This window comes from Heloderma suspectum, chromosome 2, assembly GCF_057233095.1.
Source record: "Heloderma suspectum isolate Gila_16-S chromosome 2, 16-S_ref, whole genome shotgun sequence".
In the NCBI taxonomy this organism is placed as follows: Eukaryota; Metazoa; Chordata; class Lepidosauria; order Squamata; family Helodermatidae; genus Heloderma; species Heloderma suspectum.
This window is the reverse complement of record NC_139459.1, coordinates 303,510,968-303,538,146: the sequence shown is the minus strand read 5'-3', so window position 1 is coordinate 303,538,146 and position 27,179 is coordinate 303,510,968. Positions and strand designations below refer to the sequence as shown.

Below are 27,179 nucleotides of genomic sequence, written 5' to 3'. Positions count from 1 at the left end.
TTTATTCTGGCTACACAACAACCCTGTAATGTGGGCTAGGTAAAAAGATAGTGGCTGCCTCCCCGCCCCCGGTGCTGTTGTTGCTCTCCCCCCTTATTCAGGCTTCCCAACAACCCTGCAAGGTGGGCTAGGAGAAGAGATAATGGCTGGCTAGGTGGGAGGGAGTACTATGGAAAATCACCTCAGCATTACTGCCTTATCTAAAACAACTCCATATACAAAAAACAAACCATTAAAAATTACCATTCCAAGCTCTGCATGATGAATTTATTCAGGAGAGGAGAAAAGTCACTTTTAATACCCATTGAAATCCTAACTGTCAAGCCTTTCTCCGGCATGGCTGAGAAGGGAGACTTCCCCGTCAACCCTGGGAGGAAAAAAGCCCATCAAACTAGTGAGCAAAAGGGAGAAGCAGCAGTCAGTGAGGTCAGTGGGAGGGGGAGGTTCCAAGTACATGCACTGAAGGGGAGACCTTAAGACTGCTACTCTAAGGAGACTTACAATGCACGCCTACGCATGCCTACTCAGAAGCAAGCCGCACAGATTTCAATGGCACTTACTCCCAGGAAAGGAAAGCCTTACAGCCAATGAGTTTACTCAGAAGTTAGCATTGCTATCCTCAGGGGGATCTCAGAGAAGCATATGGGACGGTTAAACACTTTACAGTTCAAGTGCCCGCCCCATAGTGGAATGGGAGAGAGGCAGAAACCCCCACCGATTTGTTGCCATGATGATATTAATCAACACTGCCCAGCAAAACCCCCTAGCACATGCCCACACAAAGCGGAATAAAGCATTAAAGCGGAAATACACAGGGGGGAAATGACAATTTCAATCGCAAGCCCAGAAAATGCTGGGTTTTCCCCATTCTCAGATAACACAGGAAGAGGGAAGGAAATGGTGAGATAGCAGCAGGAGAGCAGTGGCATCATCTAAAGCAGGGGTCCCCAACCCCCGGGCCGCGGACCGGTACCAGTCCGTGGCCTGTCAGCAACCGGGCCACAGGGATGTGCGAAACCCTCTCACCCTGGGTCCGCGGGGGAGGGGAGGCGATCCATCCCTCCACCCCCCCTGGAATCCACGCTGGCCCTGGCCGGCTCCGCTCCACAGCAAGTCTGGGGAGCTGCCAGCCGGCTCTGGCGGCTGGTGGACTTCTGGCCGCTGGCAGACTTCTGGCCACTGGGACGCAAATGGCGTCCACTATGCGGACGCCATTTGCATCCCTGTTCTACAAGTAATAGGCTACGTAAATCTTTACATAGCCGATTACTGCAAAGAATAGGGACGCAAAAGTCCACCAGCGGAAACCCCCCGCCCCTGGAAAAATTGGACCGGTCCCTAGCGCCAAAAAAGTTGGGGACCACTGATCTAAAGCTCCTGCGAAAACCAGTGAGTAAAGAAGAACAATCCTGCTAAAAAAAAACAAGGTGCGAAGGGAGCCTATGGCTGAAATATTAGTGGCAAGATTATGTGGTTAAGGGAATACAAATAAGAAGTGTTTGGCTTAGCTTGTGAAAGGACCCATCTAAGATAATGCCAATCACTAAATAATGTGACAGCCAATTGTATAAGTCAATGCTGTATCATACAAAGAAGTATTTTTGTTTGTACTTCCTAAATCTGTCAATCAATCTCATTGTGTGATCCCAAATTATATTGTTATGGAACAGAACAACAGAAGAAGAGCCTGCTTGGATCAGACCAAAGGCCTATCTAGTCCATAGCAAACAATCAGATGCCTGTGGGAAGCCCACAAGCAAGAAATGAATGCAACAGCACCCTCCCCCATGATCCCCAGCAACCGGTATAGAGAAATACTGCCTCTGATAATGGAGGTAACATATAGTCATCATGACTAGTAGCCACTGATAGCCTTAACCTCCATGAATTTGTCTAGTCCTCTTTTAAAGTTGTCTATGTGGACATAATATATCTTGACTTCAGCAAGGAATTTGACAAAGTGCCCAATGGTATTCTGATTAGCAAGTTACTTAAGTGTGGGCTGGATGGCACTACTGCTACGTGACCAAAGCTGCCTGGAGCATCATATTTGAAGAGTTCATGTCAATGGTTCCTCACCAAACTGAAGGGAGGTATCAAGTGGGGTGCCACAGGGCTCAGGTCTGGGTCTGGTAGCCTTCAACGTTTTCATTCATGACTTGGAGGAAGAGGTGAGGGGAATGCTGATCAAATTTGCAAATGACACAAAATTGGGTGAGATGGAAAGGTTAGGAAACTGGGCAGAAAATAACAGAATGAACTTGAACAGAGACAAGTGTAAAATTCTTCATTTAGGAAAAAGACATCAAATGCACAAGTATAAGATGGGGGATACCTGGCTTGGCAACAGTATGTGTGAAAGGGATCTTGGAGTTATAGTAAATCACAAGCTGAATATGAATGAATTAGCAGTGTGGTGTGGCTGCAAAAAAGGCAAATGCAAATAAAAACTGCCCAAACATTCTAGTCTTTCCTCACAGAGAAGGTGATTCAACCCCAATCAGTTTGGTTGCCTTTTCCAGCAACTTTTCCACATCTACGGCATCCTTTTTAAAACAGGGCAACCAGAACTGTATTTATTTAAAACAGGTTGGATCCAGACTTAGTCGCTTAGAGTCAGTGAGGCTTACATTAGTTATTACTAACTCTAGTCCCATTGATTTCAATGGATTCTAAGCATGACTAAGGGAGCAATCATACGGCCGCTAGACGCTGCCTAGAGTGTCATAGAATTGTTCAGTTTCCGGGAACTGGGTTTGGAGCAAGGGCTCTGATCTTAGTCCCCAGAAATCGCACTCCCTGCCCCTTCGTAGCTGGTGCAGTTCTCTCCACGCTGGCTACACCTCTTGGAAATGGCGTGCGGAGACGGGGAAAAGGGGGCAGCCCTGTGGGTGAGGAGGAGGCTGCAGAAGCTGCTTTACATAGCTTCCTATCGGGTCTCCAGGACCCTCCCCTCCCCCTCCCCAAAGCCACTCCTAGACAGGCGAAATCAAGGTGGCCAGAGCACAGAGGACAGAATCACCTCCATGCTCCAGCCGCCCTGCATGGGATAGTTGGCAGCCTCCAACTTTGGAGGCTGCTAAATATCCAGATAGGATTGCGTCCTAAGCCTAGATCCAACATACTATTTTATATCTTGCCTCTTAATTTTAACATTTTAAGGTTCTTTCAAATAGTCATCAAGGAGGGAGCCTGACAGAAGGACAGGGAAGGTTCCCTGTCACAACTAAGAGGTGTCACAACAAAGGCCATGTTCCCCATGACCACCGATCTCACTACAGAAGGTTGGGCCACTCTGAGCAGGGTTACTGAAGATCTTAACATAGTCATACTGTAGATTTATACAAAGGCAAGATCATATTGACATTTTTCTTTTCAATCCCTTTCCTAATAATCCTTCCCTAACACGTGTGCACAATTTATGCCCAGAACAGAGCTGCTAGTGAGCTGGCTGTATTTTTCTAGGCCAGAGCCCTTATTCATGGAATCATAGAATCATAGAATAGTAGGGTTGGAAGGGGCCTACAAGCCATCGAGTCCTACCCCCTGCTCAATGCAGGAATCCAAGTCAGAGCATCCCTGACAAATGGCTGGCCAGCCTTGTCTTGAAGGCCTCCAGTGTGGGAGAGCCCACCACCTCCCCAGGTAATTGGTTCCATTATCGTATTGCTCTAACAGTCAGGAAGTTTTTCCTGATGTTCAGCCGGAATCTGGCTTCCTGTAACTTGAGCCCATGATTCCGTGTCCTGCACTCTGGGATGATCAAGAAGAGATCCTGGCCTTCTTCTCTGTGACAACCTTTCAAGTACTTGAAGAGTGCTATCTTATCTCCTCTCAGTCTTCTCTTCTCAAGGCTAAACATGCCCAGTTCTTTCAGTCTCTCTTCATAGGGCTTTGTTTCCAGTCCCCTGATCATCTTTGTTGCCTCCTCTGAACCCTCTCCAGTTTGTCTGCATCCTTCTTCAAGTGTGGTGCCCAGAACTGGACACAGTACTCCAGATGAGGCCTAAGCAGTGCTGAGTAGAGGGGAACTCGTACTTCCTGGGCTTTGGAAGCTATGCTTCTCTTAATGCAGCCCAAAAGAGCATTGGCCTTTTTTGCAGCCACATCACATTGTTGGCTCATATTCAGCTTGTGATCAACAACAATTCCAAGATCCTTCTCGCTTGTAGTGTGGTTGAGCCACGTATCCCCCATCTTGTAACTGTGCCTTTGGTTTCTTTTTCCTAGGTGCAGAACTTGGCATTTATCCCTATTAAATGTCATTCTGTTGTTTTCTGCCCAGCACTCCAGTCTATCAAGATCACTTTGAATTCTGTTTCTGTCTTCCAAAGTATTAGCTAGCCCACCCAATTTTGTGTCATCTGCAGATTTGATCAGCATTCCCTGCACCTCCTCCTCCAAGTCATTAATAAAAATGTTGAAGAGCACTGGGCCCAGGACTGAGCCCTGCAGTACCCCACTCGTTACCTCTCCCCAGTTTGAGAAGGTCCCATTGATAAGCACTCTTTAAGTCCGATTCTGTAGCCAACTGTGGATCCACCGGATCGTTGTTTCATCTAGCCCACTTTGAGCTAGTTTGCTCATCAGGATATCATGGCGCACTTTGTCAAAAGCTTTGCTGAAGTCAAGGTATATGATGTCTACAGCATTCCCACGGTCTACAAGGGAGGTTACTTGATCAAAAAATGAGATCAGATTTGTCTGGCAGGACTTGTTTTTGACAAATCCATGCTGGCTTCGAGTAATCACAGCATTGTTGTCAAGGTGCTTCCAGATGGATTCCTTTATCATCTGCTCCAGAATTTTCCCAGGGATTGATGTCAGACTGACTGATCTGTAGTTCCCAGGTTCCTCCTTTTTACCCTTTTTGAAGACAGGGACAACGTTAGCCCTCCTCCAGTCATCTGGCACTTCCCCCATCCTCCATGATTTCTCAAAGGGAATAGACAGCAGTTCTGAGAGCTCTTCTGCCAGTTCCTTTATTACTCTAGGATGCAGTTCATCTGGCCCTGGAGATTTGAACTCATTCAAAGTCATTAGGTGTTCCTTGACCATATGCCTATCGATCTCAAGCTGCAATCCTGCCCCTTCAGCCTGTACTTCGCCTTTGCCTGGGGGGTCATAGACCCTCTTTTGGGAGAAGACTGAGCCAAAGTAGGAATTGAGCACCTCTGCCTTTTCTTTGTCATCTGTTATCGTTTTGCCATCCTTATTTAATAGCTGAACCACCATTTCTTTCCTCTGCCTTTTACTATGCACGTAGCTGAAGAAAGCTTTTTTGTTGTTTTTAGCATCCCTTGCTAACCTCAGCTCATTCTCAGCTTTAGCCTTCCTGACGCCATCCCTGCAATTCTGTGCTATCTGCCTGTACTCTTCCATTGTTACTTGGCCTTCTTTCCACTTCCTATATGTGTCCTTTTTTGTTTTCAGGTCATCCCTAAGCTTTTTGTGAAGCCACATTGGCTTTTTCTGTTGTCTTCCACCTTTTCTTCTTGTTGGAATTGTTTGTGATTGTGCCTTGAGAATTTCCTTTTTTAAAAGCTCCCACCCATCTTGGACTCCTTTTCTCGTTAGCGTCGCTTGCCATGGGACCTTACTGATCATTGTTCTGAGTTTATTAAAATCAGCTTTCCTAAAATCCAGAGTACGCGTTTGACTACACTCAGCTTTTGCTTCCCTTAGAACCAAGAACTCAAGTACAACATGGTCGCTTTCCCCCAGAGTTCCTGTAACTGCCACTTTATCCACTAAGTCCTCTCTGTTGGTTAGGATCAAGTCAAGGATAGCCGATCCTCTAGTTCCTTCCTCTACTTTCTGTAGGAGGAAGTTATCCGCCACAAAAGTCAGGAATTTCCTGGAGGGGCCATGTTTTGCACAATTTGTCTCCCAACAAATATCAGGGAAATTGAAGTCCCCCATTACTACTACATCATGCTTCCTTAAAACACTGGCTATTTGCTTTTCAAAAGTTTCATCCTTGTCTTCTCCATGATTGGGTGGCCGGTAGTAGACTCCGACCACCAGGTTCCTTTTATTCTTTGCTCCATTTATTTCAACCCAGATGCTCTCGATGGGGCTACCAAGCTCCTCCTCCTGTATTTCTGTGCAGGGATATGTATTTTTCACATACAGTGCAACCCCACCTCCCTTTCTGTTCCTCCTGTTCTTTTTGAACAAGTTATATCCTTCAATTGCTGTATTCCAGTCATGAGAGTCATCCCACCAAGTCTCAGTTATACCTATCAGGTCATAATTTCCCTCTTGTATTAAGAGTTCAAGTTCGTTCTGTTTGTTTCCCATACTCTGGGCATTAGTATATAGACATCAAAGACCATGTGCTTCATCGTCTGGCTTAGGGGTGGACGAAAGTCCCTTACCTGTCTTCGAAGGACGTTCGCGGTGGGGGGGAGGCGCTTCGCTGCTCCCCCCGCGAAGTTCAGGCCGGGGGGGGGAGGCTTCCCGCCTCGCCCCGGCCAAAATTCAGGCCGGGGGTGAGGCTTCCCGCCTCGCCCCGGCCGAAATTCAGGCCGGGGAGGAGGCTTCCCGCCTCGCCCGGCCGCGAAAGTTTAAAAAACAAAACAAAACGACCCCTGATAGGCTACGTGACGATTAACGTAGCCTATCACGGCTAGATCTGCAAAGTCAGCCGTGATAGGCTACGTCAATCGTCACGTAGCCTATCACGGGTGACTTAAAAAAAAAAAAAAAGCGCGTACGCTAATGGCGGCCCCCATAGGGAGCCGCCATTCGCGTTCCTTATTTAGTCGCTGTAGTCTACGTAAATGTTTACGTAGACTACAGCGACCAAATAAGGAACGGGAATGGCGGCTCCCTATGGGGGCCGCCATTATCCGTACACACTTTTTTTTTTTTTAAGTCACCCGTGATAGGCTACGTGACGATTGACGTAGCCTATCACGGCTGACTTTGCAAATCTAGCCGTGATAGGCTACGTTAATCGTTACGTAGCCTATCAGGGGGCGTTTTTTTTCTTTTCTTTTATTGCAATGGCGGTGGCGGCAGCCGGTCGAAAGACTGGTTGCCACTCCCGCCCCGCTCAAACACCCGCCGAACCCGCCGCCGGGAGGGACATTCGGCGAAGGTAAGTCCCGTCCCGGGGGGGGGTGCGGGGGGGGGGTTCGGAGGATTTCTCCCCGAAACTTGTTCGGAGGGCCGAACACATTGGCGCTCGGCCCCCCAAAGTTTCGGGGAGAAATTCTCCGCCAACCCTAGTCTGGCTTTCTTCCTACATGTGTCTGAAGACTATTATTGGGCGCGATCAGAGCTGTTCTCTCCGTTGCAGTACACGCGCCTACGTCCATTGTTACCCCCAACATTACATCTCCCTTCCCCGTAGGATTCAGTTTAAAGCCCTCCTGATGAAGTTCTTCATGCTGTGGCCAAACACATTCTTCCCAGCCTTTGTGAGGTGCAACCCATCCCTAGCCAACAGCCCATCTTCCTGGAAGTATAGCCCGTGGTCCCAGAATCCAAATCTCTCTCGTCGGCACCATCTTCGTAGCCGGTCATTCACCCGGAGTATTTTTCGTTCCCTTTCTATCCCTCTTCTAACTACTGGAAGGATGGATGAGAAAACTATCTGGGCCCCAAAGTTCTTGGGTTTCCTTCCCAAAGCTTCAAAGTCTGACGTGATCTCTTCGTAGCTCCGCTTGGCGGTATCATTTGTTCCCACATGGATGAGAAGAAAGGGATACCTGTCAGTGGGCTTTATGAGTGCAGGCAACCTTTCAGTCACATCTCTAATCTGTCCTCCCGCGAGACAACATACCTGGCGAGTCCACGGGTCTTCGAGACATACTTGGGCCTCGATCCCACGCAGCAAGGAGTCTCCCACTACTACCACTCTTCTCTTCTTCTTCTTGTAGGCCTGGGTTTCATCGCCTCTGTTTGACTGACCTTCAGCCTCTTGCTCACTCTGCAGGCTGTCCTCCAGTCTCATCCGCAAGTACCTGGAATCGGTTCCACAGCTCCAGTGCTTCCACTGGTGCAGAGTGGCGTCTAGTTCTTCTTCTCCTAACTGTCACCCTTTTCCAAGGAGTATCCTCTACTCCATTTTTCTTCACCTCAGCATTTCCCACTGCCTCATCTTGCTGTTGCTCTTCAAGCTTCTGGTCTTCCCTTTGCTGTTGTAGTTCCCCCATTCTGTCCAAGAACTCTTCGTGTTCTCTTATTCCCCGGAGGGTCGACAGTCACCGCTCCAGTCCACTTACTTTTTCTTCCAGCAGCGTGATCAACTTGCACTTGTTGCAGGTGTAGGCCATGTTGTTCTCAGGCAAGAAAACAAACATTGCACACACCTTGCAGGTTACCACCACTGGAGAGTCTTGTCCTTTCCATAGCCTCTTTTCCCTTTTTGTGTCTAGCTTTGTGATTGTTCTAGACTAGCCTGTGCCTGCTTCTCTACTCAGTAGAGGTTAAAAGCAGAGTCCCACTGGTGTGAAAGTGTGTGTTACAAGACAAATAAATGGGAAAAAGTTAGTTAAAAATTTTTTAAAAAAAAATGTTAGGGGCCTCCCCCTTGACCTCCCCTGGCCAACTCCTGTCTGCTCCCCCTGTCCACTCACTCTGTTCGCTCGCTCTCTGGGAGCTTGCCTGCTTCTGTAGTCCTTGGACCAGCTGGAGCAGCTTGCTCTGCTCTGCTCAGCTGGGAGGCGGGAAACATTATTTAAGTGTATGAAGATGCTAGAATGTGCAAGTACAATGCCTCTCTCTTATTTGAAAGGTTTCGCTATAACAAGTAGAATAATTCTAAAACAGTCCTGCTAATATTTGCAGTTTGAATACTTAAACAATTAAATCCCTCCAGAAATATCGGGAGGGGGGGGAATCAGCTAATAAAAACCAGAGAGTGATTCAAAGCACATTGTAACTTGAACAATCTGTGTGATGATTCACTGCAAACACTAACCAGGACCCAGTTCATACATTCATCTTTGCAACACATATCAGCACAAAGATGCTCACTTGTAACTGGCTCCCAAACCACATCCATAACAAATAAATGCTTTGATAACATGGGCAGCCTGGGTCATGTGCGTATATTCCACACTAGCACCAACAGCAAGGCTGAACGGGTGACACTGTTATGAGTAGTATCTACATGATCTAGGTGATTACTTTTGTGATGTGGGAGCAAGCCACAGGGGAACAGTTTTGCAATAGCATCCAGAATGCAATGTGAACAAATTGATTATTTTATTATGCAATTTATAGAATGTTCCACATCGAGAGATACTGGAGTGGGGTACAACAAATTAAAATACTAAATACTAAAACAGAAATTACAAAAAAAAACAGGAATAGGAGCTTAGGACTAAAATACACGTTGCCCTAAGGACATGGCTACCACCAACCCACATCTTCCAGTAACGTTCTGTTAACACAGACAAGACATGTGACATCACACAGTGACTGGGTTCACACGATCATGGAGGGGGGAAATAAGCCACAGTAACCTATTCTCCCACCTCACACACATGCCAGGTGGATTTACATGATTGCCCTCGGCATCGCAGCTTGTTGTTTTGTGTGAACCCAGCTCGTTGCTGTGGGTAACAAGCCACCCAGAACCCTACAACAGCCCATGGGTTAGGATTAGCTGCAAGGAAATGAATTTTCCCAACAACAAGGTATTGTTTCCTGTTGTAATGCAAACTATTTTGGGGTGACTTGGTCTTGAATAGGCAATTAAGATCCTTTAGTTTTACAAAACACCTGCTTCTGGTGGGGATAAAACTGCTAGAGCTGGTTTGTTGATATGGATCAACACAGCTGCCTGAATTTTTGGACTCTTCTTGGGGTCGTGGCTATGGGGACTGTCATTCTGAGCCCTTGCACTTCAAAATTTACCACTACAACAGTGCTGACCCCCTCCCCCAAAACAACAGCCACTGTGGAGCAGGGGCTGAGAGATGCTGAGAGCAATGGTGTTGTATTACAGCTTTGCTATAACAACACTATCAGGATATGCAAGGAAGAGATGGCAGTGGTCACGTAATTAAGCTAGCATGTAGTTTGCCTCTTATACATTAATCTAAAGCAGAGTTTCACTTGTCCAGAAGAATTATTGTATTCAGCATGAATGATTGTATTCATGATTGTATTAATGGAAAGAAATCACACAGTTGCTGGCATCCAAGAGCTGGACCATGCTTTTCAAATACTACTCACCGTGAAGGACAAAATACATTCAATGAAGTACTGTCTCTGCACCAAGAGAGAAAGGGAGTGTGTGTGTTGAAGGGGCAGAGGCCCAATCAAGTGAGTCTTTGAAAAATGTGAAAATGTGGGATGCCTCTAACAAGGATGTGACATATTTAGGCAGTCACTAACACAAGTGGAGTCCTATTGAATCCAGAGCCTTGACTGTGCATAAGAGTGCAAGATTCCAAAATATCTCTTGTATATGTGCTTCACACGATCTGTTTCCTGCACAGATTTATACTTCTTGTTCACAGCTGGAGTCTTCCAGAGCTGTCTTCAAGCAGGTTGAATAGCTTAGTGAATATGAACTAGTAATATCTGGAGCAATAAAATAGTTTTAGTACTATATAAACTAGCAAAGTCTGGGGTCAGAATATTGAATCTTTCTTACAGTGCTACCATATGGAGCCAAGTCACAATCTTGGAATGCATCAAATTTCAAGTATTGATTTATTTCTAAAGAGAAAGGCTGTTATGCATTTTTAAATTGCCTATAGCGATCAAGCACATTAATCATGCACATGAGCAGTCCTCTCAGCGTATGCAAGAACCTGTGTCTCAACACCGACTGCCCAGCTCCACTTTGTAACCCTGCTGTGAAAGGGTATGCAGTGAACTGTTTAGTGTCAGAGGAAATGCATGAGGCTGGGGTCTCAAGCATGATCCATTCTTCTAGTCCTCTACATTTCACTTGCTCACATGTGAAAGGTAGGAGAATTTTGAATATAAACACTGAAATCTGACATACAGCAATCTTGCTAATTCAACAGATAAGCTTTAAGGTGTGTCATAGTTTTGTGTTGGTTTAAAGCGATGCAGTTGCTCACACTGTAAATGGTCTGTTAGCTCACAACTGATTTACACTTAACTCAGTCAGATCCACAATCCCCCAAAACTGAAAAATGGATTGGAAGATTGACATCTGCACAGTTTTTTACAGCTACCTAAATTATTTTACAACTACCTATCTTAGCTCAGCCTTCCCCAACCTGTTGCCCTCCAGATCTGTTCAACTGCAACTCCCATCATCCCCAGCCAGCATGGCAATTGGCCATGCTGCCTGGGGATGATGGGCATTTCAGTCAAACACATTTGGAAGGCACCAGGTTGGGGAAGGCTCTTTAAGGGCGCAAACCTATTCAATGCAGGGCAGCAGCACAGAGGGGATTGTTCCCTCCGCACTTTAGCCGTCCTGCATTTTCTGCTAGACAGCCGATTTTGGCTGTCTAGCCACGAGGGGGCCAAGTGGGGGAGGAGGCTGCTGTATGACACATTGGATGTGTCGTACAGACATTTCTGCCACCCCCGCCCCCAGACACGCCCCTTGTTGGCCCCTCCGCACTCCTCTTGCGAGCGTGGAGGACAGGGCTGTTCAGTACTGCCTCTGAGGCAGCGCGGAAGTCGGTTCCCGGAAAACAACATATTCTATGGCCATCTAGCCACTGACTAGCACCCATAGGATTGCTCCCTCTGCCTATAATCTCTTATTAGGACATAACTCTCACTGAATTCAGTAGGACTTACTTCTCATACATGTATTTAGGTTTAGTCTGCAACTAATACCATCTATATATGTACGTATCAAATTAACATCTTGGACTTCTCTCAGACCTTCTGAAGTGTTAATGGTGGGAACACTATGATATCCTTGCATATTAGTTAGTGAAAAGGCAGTTAAGTGCCCAAACGGAAATGGAGGCTGGATGTCCTGTGCCTAAAGTATCATCTTAATTTGGTGCTTGACATAGAGCACCACACTAAAGCTACATAAGGCAGACCATACCTCTTTCCTCTATATTAATTAATCTGGAACAACTAAGGGGACATAGCCATAAGATGACACCCCCAGATGCATCCAGACTAGAACTTGCTACAGTGAGATGGAAAAATCCCCCTATTATATAATCAAAACTCAGAGAACACTGGAATTCATTTCTGCACCCAAACTGAAAACAGCAAAGGAAATTAAACCTCATTTGCAGCATAGCTGGCAATTGCTGAACCAAAACATACATGTACACCTTCAGCAATGCCAAAATAACGACTCTAGTTTAAGCCTCAAGCTGTTATTCGTTTATAGGAGAGCTGTGCTTCATGGGTGTTCTCTTTCAGCAAAGGTAGAGAAATTATAGCACATTTTAAAAGGCACTGTGCAAAAGTCTCAACATCCTAAAAACTGCTAATTTTAACTCTGCCTATGCAGCATCCTACAGCTTCTTTACACTGAGGGTGTAATGATAAAGACAGCAATAATTATATGAGTAATAATAATGATATTTCTGCAGTTATATAAAGAATATACATCCCAGTAATTTCAGTTGGAAATATGTGTATGGATGTACACACAGCTTCACAAACATCTTAAAAAATATTATTAGTGGTGTACACTTAGTGCATCATTAGTTGTGAACGTCAGTACAGCATAGTGAAATCAGTGAGAAGTGTCTGCGTGCAACCCTGTATTGGCTGTAGTCGTTATAATTATGCCACTTGCACCATGCAGTGCGGACAAAGGATGCTGTCTTATATTGGCAGACCATTGCTCAGTACTATCCACTGACTGGTAGCAGCTCTCCAGGGTCTGAGAAAAAACTGTCTTTCCCAGTCCTACCTGGAGATACTGAGGGTCGAACCAGCAACCATCTACATACAAAGCATAGACTTTACCACTGAGCTACAGCCCTTCCCAAAACCTTCTGCTAGAAGGTCTTCTGCTAAGAGTCTGAGATTCTACGCCAGTGTTTGTAGTGTTATTCCCTTACTTTCGCTAGGCCCACCAAGGCTACAGGACACTGCGATGTCCACTGCGATGCCTACAGCTGGGATAGCCCAAGTGCCTGCTTGCACACTTCCTAGGGCATCTGGATGGCTCCTGGACTAGATGGCCCCTCAGTTTGATCCAGAGGGCTCTTCTCGTGTTCTTAGGCTTTCCAGCCCCTTGCTTAAACAGGAAGAAGGACAGCAGAGAAGGGGGAATGGAGGAAATGGCTGAAGCTGAACAGGGGAGGGGTGTGGTTCAGACTAGGGCAGCTGGTGCTGGACCTTAAGAATCCAGCTCCAGGACTCTGCAGCTCAGCCTCCCTCACAATGAACACCTAGAAAGCAGCAGGTGCAGCAATAAAAGGTAGTCATTGTGGTGCTACAATTTAAGTGATTTTAAAATGCAAAACTGCACATGCTCAGAATATTTCTTTCTTTTTTTCCTCATGGTGACCAAATATTTTGTTGTTGCTCTAATGTATCAGGAATATAGTAGTTTTAAAGCATGGAATGGCAGGGGAGAGGGAGACATGGTAATGGTGTATTTCACAATGGAAGTAATACACATGGCTATCTAAAGCCACACACACACAACCCCCAGCCAATAAGACCATTAATCTAGGGTGTAAAATTACCTAGCTGCACCACTGCTTGTTCAGCAAGGGGCTCGTGACACTTGAAAATAGCTTTGCAGCAAAAGGTTAGGAGAGGACCTTGGCTCACTTGTTGGGTATTATGCGCTTATCTGCTCTCTAAGAATTTTTCTGTGAAACACCTGTCTCTGTGCGTGGCACGCTGTGGTCTGGATTGCATAGGCTGGTCTGAAAGCTGATGCATTTTTGAAATTTTTATTATTGCATTTTTATCCTGCCTTTCCTCCTCTTGAAAGGAACCTATGGTCCCCCGCCCCTCCATTTTATACTCGCAACAACCCTGAGAGGTGGGTTAGGCTGAGAGTCCATGACTGGCCCAATGTCACCCAGTGAGCTTCACGGCAGAATGGGGATACTCTAACCACTGCATCACACTGGCTGTCTACTGGGTGGATGGTCCTGCTTTGTACCAGTTGGACTAGATAAGCTTTTAGTCCCTTCCAGTCCTAATCTTTTATTAATACTGTCCTATAGGTATGAGAATTCTAGCCAGACTAGCAACAGCAACAAAAGCAAGCTTCTTGAGTACTGTTCTGTGACCCCAGATGTACTGAGCTTCTGCAATAATGATTGTTTACAGCTGGGTAATTGATGATTGAGCCTCGTGTGGCGCAGAGTGGTAGGCGGCAGTAATCCAACCGAAACTCTCCCCACGACCTGAGTTCGATCCCAGCAGAAGCTGGTTTTCAGGTAGCCAGCTCAGGTCGACTCAGCCCTCCATCCTTACGAGGTCGGTAAAATGAGTACCCAGCTTGCTGGGGGAAACGTAGTCATGACTGGGGAAGGAAATGGCAAACCACCCCACTATGCAGTCTGCTAGGAAAACGCCAAGGAAAAACGGCGTCCCTCTAGGGGTCAGTAATGACTCGGTGCTTGCACAAGAGGACCCTTTCTTTTAATTGATTGATTATTCAGGTGAAACTGCACAATTCATCAGCTAAAAAATTCTTTAATCTATTAGCGTTTATTCTAATAACCCAGAGCTATATGCAACCTCCTAGGCACAATTGTGAAGGACTTTGTTGGATTCTGAAAATGCAAGTCCTGAATTTTTTCCAAAGTAAAATTCTGAGTCTTGAGGTTGAAAAAATGGATCAAAAATCAGAGCTCCCACAATGGACAAAACTCCACTATTGACATCAATGGGATTTAAGTGTGCTTAGGACTAAAACGTTATGCAAACAGTGGAGGTGTTAAAGGCTATGCTTATACGTACACTTACTTGGGATTAAGTTCCATTCATCTCAGTAGGATTTACATCTGAGTAGACATGAAAAGGATTGGGCTACCCATTCCGTTGACTGTAAGGGCACTAATCTGCTTTGAATTGTGCCCACTGGGCACAATTTGAATTTCTCACATTTGAGAGCAACATTTCCACTGTAGTGGAGAGCCTCTTTGAGTCTGAGGGCCAAAATCAATTTCGGAGAAGCTCTTGGGGGCCACATTCTAGTGGTGGGTGGAGCTGAAGACAAAGAAGGTGGGATCAAAGGCAAAAGGGGTGTGTCCGAAACATCCCCCAAATCAGTATATTTTACTTTAAAGCTCTTACTGCCAGGCCCCATCTACATGGTACCGCTTTGACCCCCCACCCCATTGCAACTGTGCAGCAATGTGGCGCCGAATCACCATGCCCTGCGATAAGCTCACGATGTACTGCGCACTTCCCTATCACACTCGCTGTGCCCTTCTTTTTTGGCCATTATACTGAAATGAGCAGCTGTGCAGTCCCGTGAGTGTGGAGGCGCGACACTTCAGTGGCTGTTTTGTATTTGAGGGGCTCTGCTGTGTCTTTCCAACCCTTTTAAGGTAAAAATTGGGTGTTTTGTGTTCCTTCATTTCTGTACCATCAGTTTGTCAGTTCCCCAGCCTGAGACTCTCACAATGGTTCGCACTCATAAGCGTGAGCGCTACGTGCCTAGCCATAGCTCCGAAATGGTGGCTGGAGCGATGCTGTTCCTCTCCCAAGACACCTCCTGCCCCGCCCTTGGGCACTGAGTCCAAAAGCAACTGTTGCGAAGATACGAAGCTGCAAATATGTGCGAAAGTGTCATTAAATATGAAAACGCCCCTCTCTAACTGTGGAGCTGTGAAGGGATGGGGGAAGTAAAGGGGTGCCACAGAGTGAAGCAGGCACTATGCACACCTACAACACGCCCACTGCAAAATGCGAAGTCGGTTTGGGGAAGGGAAAGACGGCTCACAAGCATGGGGAAACCCGTAGCAAACAAAAACATTGCAGCAAAACAACTCCTTGAAACTCCGCATTTTCCAGGCGAAAACCATGGATGGCTGCGAAGTCGTGACTGCATCATCTATCATGAGGGACCTTGACTCGCACCCGCCCCGGAGTAAAAGCCAGGTGTAGATGGGCCCCCAGTCACTAAGCCTTAGGAGAGGCATTTCAACCTTTTACAATGGGGAAAACACTGCACAAAAGCCAGGAAACCACTAAATGATCGGTAGTTAGGAACATAGGAAGCTGCCTTATACCAAGTCAGACCCTTGGTCCATCTAGCTCAGTATTGTCGACACTGGCTGGCAGCGGCTCTCTGGGGTTTCATGCAGGAGGTTTTCCAGCCCTACCTGGAGACGTTGGGGATTGAACCTGGGACCTTCTGCACACAAAGCAGGTGATCTACCACTGGGGTGGGGGAAAGAGACATGGCCACCTGTGAATACTGGAGGGCCAGAACGAGACCCCAGGAAGGCTGGATTTGGCCCCCAGGCTGGTTTTCATAATAAAATCACAAAACAAAGAAAATCTCTGCAAAGCATAGTCTGGCATCTGATTTACCACTGCTTACAAAAATGAAAATTATACACAGCCTGTGTAATGGCACTGCACTAATCAGAGGTAAACATGTTGCCCTCTGAGCTTTCTCAGTAATCAGGAAAGCGTGCTTGTTTACAATGCGAAGTATTTTTACATTTATGGCCCTTGCTAAATTTAATGTCGACTTGCTACCTATCCCTTTTAGAAACAGAGGGCATGAAATAAGGGTTCTTAATTCTGAGTTTAACTATTCCAAATTTACCACTAGGTCAACGAGATATTTCGATCTCCCTAGGAGAGTTTAATTACTTATTGCTTCCTCAACACTTCTTCAGCCTGGCAAAATGAAGACACCACATCACTATGCAGTCTGACAGACAAATCTAAAACCTTGCTGAAGTGGCACTGAATACTGTAGAGAAAACTGTATTAAAACCTTTCCTTACAGCCCATAAACTGGCTAAAAGTCCTGACAGACTGGAAAATTACACCTGCCTGCTCTCCATTTTTAGATAGGACCATTTTGCACCATTTGAGCCTCAAAACCCAGGAAAAAGGTAAGATATACAGTCACCTCTAATTTCAATTGGTCAGGGACTTTTCTTAAAAGAGGTTACTAATAATTCTTATCTGTAGGCAATGTAATTTGTTTTCATCTGGCATCTTCTCCTTATCTGGCTGTCCCCATCTAAACACATTAACAGAGTGCAAAATCTTTCTATAAATGGATTTACTATAGGTATTAGAAGAAATCCAAAATAAGCATGAGTTCTTGGCCAATGGCCTGTTCTTAAAATGTTGTACATTTCCTTCCATCACTTGATCAGTATCATCATGCATTTCTTTCCAGGTGAAACATGGAAGTAACATTTGGGAGTCAGTTGGTCAACTTCCATAACAAACCACCCTGGAAGAAACTTTACTAACGTTTTGCTCTTTTTCTACCTGGGTTGTTCATTTAACTCCTGGCAGGGATTCAGTTGCTAGCCTGTGTCCTTCATTTGGCGCCCTTTTTAAAAAGGATTTTTTCTGTAAATCTACAGGATATGATCACACACAGACACCTCCATCTTCCCTCTACAACCCCATTAATATTGTGCCCACACAGGAACCCTGAGTTCCTTATTTGTATATAGCAGGGGTGAGCAGACTTCAGGCTTGCCAGATCTGCTTTGTTTTTTACCAGAACCCCAAGATCCACCAACAAGAGCCAAGTCTAAATAAAACACTTAGAATTTAAGAAGAGAGTGCTTCTGAGCACATTCTGGGCTTAGGAATCTGTTTTCAGTTCCAAAACCGAACTGAGCTCACAATCTTTTCAAACAAAACAAAAGTCTACTCCTGGTTATCCCAGTGTAGGTGGGACAAATGATGATCTTGTTGCTACTGTTAACAGTTGGAAGTCAGAACCCCTGCTGACTAACGGCAAATCAAGAGACACCTACCAGCTGTTCCTGAATGACCTTCTACCCACCACCTGTGTATAGACAAGCAGAGAACTGAGATCATTCACAATGGAGGGGCAGGGGAAAGAAGGAAAATCTCTCCTCCACTTGTCATGGTACAGTAGTATATGTTTTGGAAGCAGGACGTATTTGCAGGTAAAGAAGACTTAAGACTGAAAAATCAACACCCCAGTTGGTCTATACCTTGTTGACATGTTTCAGTCTTTTATCTCTATCCAGTGTATCATCTATTCATTTCCCTAGTGTTACTGCATTCCTGTGCACCAGGGTCACTGCCTCATTAATTTTCAATGGGACACCCTTTTATGATTTTTTCCCTCAACCCCAAGGGGGGTAGGGAATAAACTAGCTTCAAATAAGAAAGTATCTTTTATAGACCAAAGTCCTGCTTCACGCCTTGCTGTTCTGACTGGCCTCATTAGTCTGATAATTTTTTTCAGTTGCCACAAGAACGCGCCATTGAAACAAATCTGTATTTGTTTTAAAGCTGGTCCAAGAATAGTCACTGTTGTTGTTGTTGTTATTTTGTCCAACTGACGTCTTTTGATACCTGCACCTTTAGGGGCATATTTAGATTTTCATGATACTCTCTTAAATGCAATATATGTATATATGTGTATGTTATATATAATCTACCAGAATAGTAAAGGAACTAATTAAATGCACAATTTTAATAGGAATCCATTAGAAGTTAGATTCCAGTCATTCTCCCTGAAAAACGAAAAAAGATTTATTTCAAGTTGCTTGGGTACTGCTAGGCTAGTGAATAATGTTCTCCATGTCTGAAGTAGGCAAGCATAGCTGGAGTTCCAGGAAAGAGGGTGGGGAAATCCAGATCCCAAAACATTAAAGAGAGCAAGTTTCTAGCCATCAATTTTGCAGGAAAATGGCAAAGGCATTAGCTGGACAGGAGGAATGTATATCCTTCAAAGAAGAAATGGCACAATTCTCCTCTGCCGATGGGATCCAGAGCAGGCCTCTCCCCTAAATGATGTGTGTGTGTTCATATGGAAAACATTTTTCAAAGCATTTTAAAAAACTGATAAAACTTAGTTTAGAAGGCTAAACATGACGGGAGCCAGGCCCATATCCGCAGAAGAATTAAGCACATTTTTACCTCAAAAAACTCAGATGATGAAGCCATAATTGATCACACAAATTGTAGCTATTAATGAAGTACTGAATTGATTCACTCTGGTAGACAAACACTGGAATAGCAGAAAACAGAACTGAACTGGAGGAAAGCAGAGGACAGAAGAGGGTATTTAATTGCAATGTGATGCATATATATTACTCTTTACACAGCAAACGAAGAATTTACAGTACAATCCTACATATGTCTACTTAGAAGTTAGTCCCACTGATTTCACTGGGACTTACTCCCAAGTAAGTTGGATAGGATTGCAGCCATAAGGATCTTGTTGGAAAGACACAGTTTAACATTGAAAACCTGCAACTGCACAGTGTACTGGGTTTTTTTAGCTGTAGGAAAAGTTTACTACTTTCCTGCATTAATGATTACCTGATCTTCCAAACAATGCTGAACTTCCCTGAACTTGCACTTTCAATGTGTAGCTATAGCTTTAATTATATTGGGTAGTAGTACCTACTTTGCCACTAAAGAACCTACCAATGCTTTAAAATAAACAACGCAACATTATTTCTTGTTATAAGGAATAATTAGTAAGGCTAAATTTTCCCAAACCATATAAGACATAAAACAGACTACATCATTCTGTTTCGAAAGGACTTCCCCACAAATCAAGTTTAACAAGTTGAACAGCATATGCAGGTGAAGAGATACATCTGCCTTTCTCTACCTAGATATCTGAGCAGGGAAACAAAACAAAGAACCACCCCACACACTCTTCACATATTGTGAGAAATGCCCATCCTAGGAAACATTAGAAATTTCTAGTCCACCCAATAGAATAGCAGGCCATGACCTGGTCATTACTTTCTCCAAAACAAAATTGGGTTACTGTGTTGTTGGCTCCTGTCTTTCTATGTTGCATGCAAGTACAGGTAAGCCAACATTATATCCAAGACTGGCCACAGACATGTAGACCTACTAAATGAAACACAATTCTGCACAGGTACAGATATATATACATTCACCTGCACTTCGTCCATTTCAGACCCCGTGAATTGCTTCCCTTCCTCTTCCTTCCACCCTTCCTTCCTATGCTCTTCCTTCCCCGCAACTCAGCTTGAATGCACAGTGGTACTACTCTCTTCTCAAAGATCCAACCCATCTACACCCACCTCCTTGACCTGAGTGTAATAGCTTTGCACCTCTCCTTCCAGCTACCCCTTCCATACTACCAAACGCTAAACCAGTTTTATTAAGCCACATACTTGTGGGAGAAAAGGAAAACAGTTTAGGAAGATCTGAGACTGTTGAGCACCATGCACCTTCATATATTTAGAATGATTTTGTCAATCAAAAGGCATCTATCAAAGCATTTAAAAAAAGTTCTAGTACTTGTGGTTGTGGAAAAAAGGATGCAAATCACTGAACTGTGTTTGCCTAAAGATAATACAAATGGCCTTTAGTAAGCCGAAATTAAAATCAGGTAGTGATGTTTCTTATGGTCTGCACATCTTTGGATTCTGACTCTTGTGTCTCCCATTCTTTCACTGTATAGCTATAGCTTTAATTATACTGGACCGTAGTACCTGCTTTGCTAGATTTGGGCACTGCTTTAAAATAAACCAATCAACAGAGAAAGGACAGCCCTTGAATGTCCTCCACCTTACTTAGATATTTCAAATTCTGAAAGTACCCAAATGCTCCACAGAGCCATATCTACAAAAGGAACTAAGCAAAATTATGTTTTTCAGTATGGTTTATTCAGAATATGTCACTGTTTCCTCAAAATAGGATTTGGAATTCTGAGACGAGTGCAACCAGACCTGCTCCTGGAAAACTGTTTGGACTGTGTGTCTATGGTTAAACCTGCATGTCCTCAAATTTAACATTCCTGAAAGGCAGGGTGTGCCTGTGTGTTGACTTGGCAAAATTCGCATGTGGTGACTTTCTTGTTTTATTTTCACATGAGGAAGTATTTGTATGAAACAGCTGCTGCATGAAAAACTCAAAAGTTACCACATCACAGAAAAATGTCTGAAAAGTAGCAACTGTTAAATGGTTTTTCTCACAATGCCAACAGCATCCCAGTCTAAGCCTATACACTCAAGAGGAGAAGGGTGAATGTGAACCCTTTGTTCCTGTTAACAAAAATATAAATTTGCCCTCTTCCATGTTCGAAACCCCATCAGATTCACAGGACTGTAAAACTGACCCCCAGGGCAGCTCCTTATTATTATTGTTGTTGGTCATTCAAAATTAAGCAAATGAGCTGGAGCTTCTAACAATGGTGAGGAATACATTTTCTCCATTTATCCAAGTATTTCAAGATTGTCCCATGAAGTTGGATGTGGTCAACAAATCATTATTTAGCAACGCACCATCTCCCTCTCACATGCCAGCTCCACAATACAGCAGGGGCTAAAAATAAACAGCTCCACACACTTAAGAGCCACTTGTAAGTGAGCAGCACTGATCCAGTTTACTTTGTTGTCACAAAACTAGGGCAATCTTGCTCTCAATTAACCGCTTGGTGTGTGCAGACCTTTGAAAAGACAAGCTACTGGGAGGAATGAAATGCCAAGTTCTAACTTTCACTGCTTTATCATCCTTTCATTTCTTGATCAAAGACTCATGTGAACACCACTAATTTGCTAAGAAATTAAACATGAAAGGGGAACGCAATTCCGTAACTCACTGAAGAACACTGTGGGCAGTTAATGATTAATTAGCATTATAATACGTGACAGGCTGGTTTCACAGAAGATGCTTGTTTTGATACTGAATTTGTTCGGTAGAGGAAATCTTTATGATGATGCCAGGACTGTTGTTATAAGCAGTGCCAGAATGTTTCCCCTTGGGTTCGCTAGAGCTGCTGCACAGATCATGTAGACATAGCCAGGCCAAGACTGGTGCTTCAACGACAGCTCCAAATCTTGTTAGGTTCCTTCACTGACCATGGCAAGGACTTAGGATAAAGCCCCTAAAAAGCACACTTCCTTAACTTGCAATGTAGAAAGTTAGTGCAAGCTGCTAAACCCACACTTCTGAAATGATAAAGAAGTACTGTTCCAAGAGCAGGGCTGTTATGTGTTGAAGAGAACAAAGCACAAGGGCTGGGCAGGTTCTGCTTCTAGGTGAAAGGTTCGAAGGTTAAGACCCTGAATAAAGGCAAAATTGCACTTGTAGTTTCTTTTAATGAAAGATATGGGGGGGAAATGTGCTACAGCAAGGACAGCAACTCATAAGAATCAGGAAAGAGAACATTTTGTTCAAAGACCTACTTTGATAGGCCTTCAGGCAACTCCTGTGGTTCACAAGCCTTACATCATGTGCTAAATAAATGAAGCCAGGGGGAACATAAAACATTCACATAGTCAGATCAATAGTCCATTTAGCCTTGTAACCTGTCTCTAAGTTCACTGGAATGCACCAACCAATCAACATGGCTTCTGAAATACCAAGATAAACTACTGTGAAAGTTGGGAATGACCACCCAGAAGATCAATTATTTCATGTTTGCCCTGTTCCTTGCTCTTCCTCTTTTCTGTGAGTGCTGTTAAGGAAACAAGTGACTAGTCTAGATGGACCTCTATCTGACTCAATAGGGAAGTTTTGTGTTCCTATCTTCAGCCTGGCATCAGTCACTCAAGGCTTGTTAACTACCGTAGCTGGACTAAGACAGGAAAGCTGTTCCTTGGGTAACCGTTTTCCAAAATTGATTTCTTGCCTTGCAATGTAAAAATAAACAGCTTATCCGGTTGACTTGCAAAACAGACAAAGAGCAGAACAATAGTCTCACTCTTTTTTTTGTTATTCTCCTCCATAGCTAGAGCTAGCATTCATACTCAACAAACCAACATCAACAGACAGAAAGGAGAGAAATGACAAATATTGAGGAAAATATACACAGTATGTCCGTCTACAGTACAGTATTCATACTTACTGAAGCAGAAGATCCAACTATGAAGACATTATTTTGTAAGGGATTGTGAAAAGGGGATTATCTAATTGGCTGGTTATATGGTAATTTGCCAATTATTTGAATGCATCTTCATTCATTCATTCATTATATTTCTATACTGCTCAACAGCCAAAGTTCTCTGGGCAGTTTATAAAAATTAAAAACCTCAAAAATACAAAATCTTTAGGACTGAGGTCCATCTAAACCTCACAGGCAAACTAAAGAGGAAGAGCCACCTAAGCACAACTATAAGTTTAGGAGAAAGTAAACTGTACATAACATGTGAAACCCTAGTCATTAAACTTGGATTTATAGCAATTTTAATAAGGCTCTTAAGTTTTGACTGGCTGGCTCTAAAAATAACAGGAAAGACTGAACAACCTAAACCTTCACATAATTTTTAAAGTCAATATTCAATTAAAATATTTATTTAGATGACAAAAGGCATGATCCACAATTTTTTTTCTCATGTCATTTAGTTTCACAAGGTTAAAAAAAAATCTCCCAAACCTTACTCATGTGAGTTGCTTTTATTCATGCAAGTAATAAGGCCTGCTCTAATGAGTAGGCGGCTGAATGATTAATAGCCAGCTACTCACTTATTGCAGCAGCATGCAAGTACTCAAGATGGGTTTACCAACAGCTACACCAGTGCAATATTTCAACATACATCATAACTCCTGCACAACTGCTGAACGATCAAGGTGTTATAACAGGAAGTTGCTTGGGGAAAGAAGATCCATTCAGCACATTTTGTGTGATGCTACTCCATGTACTGTAGTACAAACAGCAGTGAAGCTGAACAAATGATGTATTACTTATGCACACGCAACAAATGCAGCACTTAGCAGAGCTCACCTTGGAATGGCAGTAGGCTTCCAGTACCTGCAGAAGAGGTGCTGCCCATCTGCATTGACCAAATGAGGAAGGTCCTGATACGGGACATTCTGGGGAGTTCTCCGTGGGGAACTTTCCTCTGGCATTCTAGAAGAGTGACCTACAAGATGTGGAAAGAAAGCAAGACACACTTCTTTTTAGCAAAACGGCTGAAAAGAATGCTAGTGAAGGAATCTGCTAATATGCCATGCTCCTGAAAAGAGCTCATCTGTAAATGAACTGATACTACCGAAGAACAGCTCTTTCACTTCCCAAAGATACACAACCCTAGACTGGATCTCATCGGCTTTATGCAACTGCTTTGCAGATTGAAGGCTTGCACATTTTTTTGCTTGGATAAAACACTCAAAGGGTAAAAAGGAGAAAAAGCACCTAACCACACTGCCTCATTACAGCTTGTACTCTTCCCCCTCTCCCTACCTCATCTCCCATCTGTGTTTATTTGCCATCACTTAGGGAAGCAGATCTTACCAACGAAAAATAAAAAAATTGTTTAGCTGCAATCAAGTGCAAATTGTGAAGCTCCTGTATGGATAGAAGAAGCCAGCTGCATAAAAGATTCATCATCCCCTTCTTAAAAAAAAAAAATCTCCAAAGAATGGCACAAGAGACACTGTAATGAGGTGACTGACATTGTCTTATTGCTATGATCTTTTCTGACATCTGGGGAAACGGGAGGGGGGGCGTTAAAAAAAACACCAAACCCTACAGAACAGAATGTCGTAACAAACCTGATTTCATCCTGTGCACGGTTTTGCATTCCAAAGAGAAGCCGGCATTGCAAGTCAAATGCAATCAGAAAGAGCGCTTTGCATGTCGCCGATGAGCGGCAGGAACACCCTGCCTAACATCCAGCACCCCCCTAGTGCCCAGAATCAATTCTTCACCGCTTCGCTTAGCCACTACCGGCAGCAACCCTGACTTCCCACCCCGCCTTTGCAAGCTCCTGTGCTCCACAGGGGCTGGGTTGCTGCGGCCGCCGCTGCTGCCGCTGCCTGCGATCGGTTCTCCTCGCTCTGCCTCTTCCCCTCCCGAGCTCCTCTTTGCAATCGCTCTCTTGAGGAAGAAACTGGGCTCAAATCAATCTACCGCTTCTTGCTCATTTCATCACTCACCCCCCCCATCTTCTTAAGCAAATCGCGTGTGTGGGCCGGAGGGAGGAAGAAGGGGGGGCTGTGTGATACGCGGGGGAGAATAACAGTCCATTTCCCAGAACCTCACACACACACACACACACACACATCAAAGGCACCTTGAACACATTCAGCCGTGGGCCGCTTGAACGGAAAGCTCCCAAGCGGGGCAGGCTGATTGGCGGCAGGTTGCTTTCAAACTTTCCGTCTTGCCCTTGACAATACAAGGTAGATGGAGGCAGCGAAGGCGGGGAGGACGGGAGAGAGATGGGGCGTGCTTGCGTGCGATCCGAACGGCTGTCCCCGCTGGAAAATATCTGGGGACTCTTCCTCGACCGTTTTAGGAAGATTTGCTCAAACATCCCGGGTTTCCCAGAACCACGGATGCATTTTAAAAGCAACCCGCTTCCTGTGCGCGCGCGCGCGTGTATGTGTGCGCGTGTGTACACAACCTCCATGCTTTGCAAGGGGTGCGGGTCGGGCACTCGGCTTTTTCAACAAGTAGCCCGCAGGGCTGGACTCCGATCGATGTGGCCCGCGGCCCCCCTGTGGCGAGAGCGCGCGGCCCGCACTCGCTTGAAGCGCGCGTTGCCCGGGAGGGCGGCGAAGGAGGAGGGCTGGGGCACAGGGCTGGGCAGGGCTGAGTTACCCGGTGGTGAGACGCGCCGCTGGGCTCGTGGCGTTGCTGCCGGCCGTGCCAGGCGCGAAGGAGCCGCTCGGTCCGTTCTCACACGTGCGTGAGCACAAGCCGGCCGAGGCGCTGAAGGTTTCTTGTAGGGCAGAGAAAATAAAAATAAAAGCCTTTCCCCGCCTGGCAGGGCCGGCGCAGTAGGAGGAGTAGCCGCTGGAGTCTCTCCCTTCCGCGCGCGCACACGCTCACTCGTGGCCACGCACGACCTTTCCTCGCGGGCCACGCCCGCAGCCAGATGGCTCTCCTTAGGTGTCGGGGCGTGCCTGGTTAATTTCCCAGCAGCGAGTCCGGAATGTGAGACGGTGGCCCTTCTTGCAAAACATCAACCGCAGCCCTCTAAAGAACCTGAAGCTCCTACATGGTATGCCCAGCGGAGGCTGGTGGCTCCGATGTCAGTGGGGCTGTGAATCCGCTCTGGGTTTGAGTCAGAACTCGAAAGGAGCCATCCAAGGTGCTGACCCCAGTCCCGAAAATAGGTTCAACAGCTTGGATAGCTCTTTTAGAGTTCCTACTGAAACCTAGAGTGGATTCACAGCCCCACTGACATCGGAGCCACCAGCCTCCACTGGCTACACCATTGGCCTGCCCTACCATTAGGCAGAGTGAGACAGCCAGTTGCACTTGCCCCAGGCAGCAGGTGCTGAGTGATGTGGAGCAGGTGGTGGCAGGCCCTTGGCTGTTCCCAATGTTGGGAGGACAGAGTGGTGTGTTCCAGGCAACCTGACCTGTGCCCCCTAAGCTAGCCTGGTGCCCCCCTTCACCAAAGTTGAAGCAATATCCAACTGCCAGCCCAGGCAGCTTCGACTCAGGCAGCAGAATGTCTTGGGGCAGCCCTGGGGTGCACACTGATGCTGCTCTTTACTGGTCCCTAAATTGGGGATAATACTGCCCTGTGTGTGTGCGGGGGGGGGGGGATCTTCCCCCTTCTTCTTACCTATCTAGTAGCTAGATGGGTGAAGTTAGAGAAACTGTCACTTCTCTACACAAGGGGGATGGGGCCAATGGTGAATTACAGGAAGGGGGAGGGTCCTTACCTTTTGGGTTGCCCGGCCTTTGCTACTATTTTTAGAAGACTACATGGAGTGGGTGGGTATGATCTGGGTAAAATGCTGGAAGAGTGGATGGGGCTTAATGGATTTTATGAACACCCCTCCTTCTCCTATAATTCAAGCGCTGAACTGGGTAGTATTATGTAATAGGGGATGTAATAGGAACTACCTAAATTTGAGGGTAGTTCCTGGCCCATAAGCATGCATCTGTAATTTATTATGAATTGCAGTAATGACTGTTAGAATTAATACCAACAGCAGCAGAAGTAACAATCTTATTTTGAATTCCAAGTACATGGGCCTAATGGTATAGGGTAGAGTCAGCAAAGGAACGGTTAAGACAATCAGTTTTGGAATGCCTTATGTTCCAATGTTGCCTCAGCTCTAAAGTCATTAGGTGATCTCAGCCCAGCTCCAATAATGGTATTATAATAAGTATGATTTTACTATAATAATAGGGAGGACCATAAGGC

The 27,179-nt window shown here is 45.2% G+C and overlaps 1 protein-coding gene across 5 annotated transcripts in view; it reads right to left on the bottom strand.

The window, feature by feature from the left end:
* The window catches only part of MGLL (monoglyceride lipase), a 137,544-nt gene extending 111,666 nt beyond the window's left edge, over positions 1-25,878 (bottom strand). Inside the window, exons 1-2 of one of the 5 annotated variants that reach the window (XR_014788538.1) lie at positions 25,616-25,842; positions 23,795-23,933 (exon numbers count right to left, since the gene is read on the bottom strand). Coding sequence is in view for 4 of the 5 variants with exons in the window: in XM_084840173.1 (XP_084696299.1) it covers positions 23,795-23,933; positions 24,565-24,574 (149 nt within the window). In the remaining variant the exon portion in view is untranslated. Of the gene's footprint in view, positions 1-23,794; positions 23,934-24,564; positions 25,095-25,615 lie in introns of those variants that run through there. The other 4 variants (XM_084840174.1, XM_084840173.1, XM_084840172.1 and 1 more) reach the window with 4 other exon arrangements.
* Between the last annotated feature and the right edge of the window lie 1,301 nt (positions 25,879-27,179).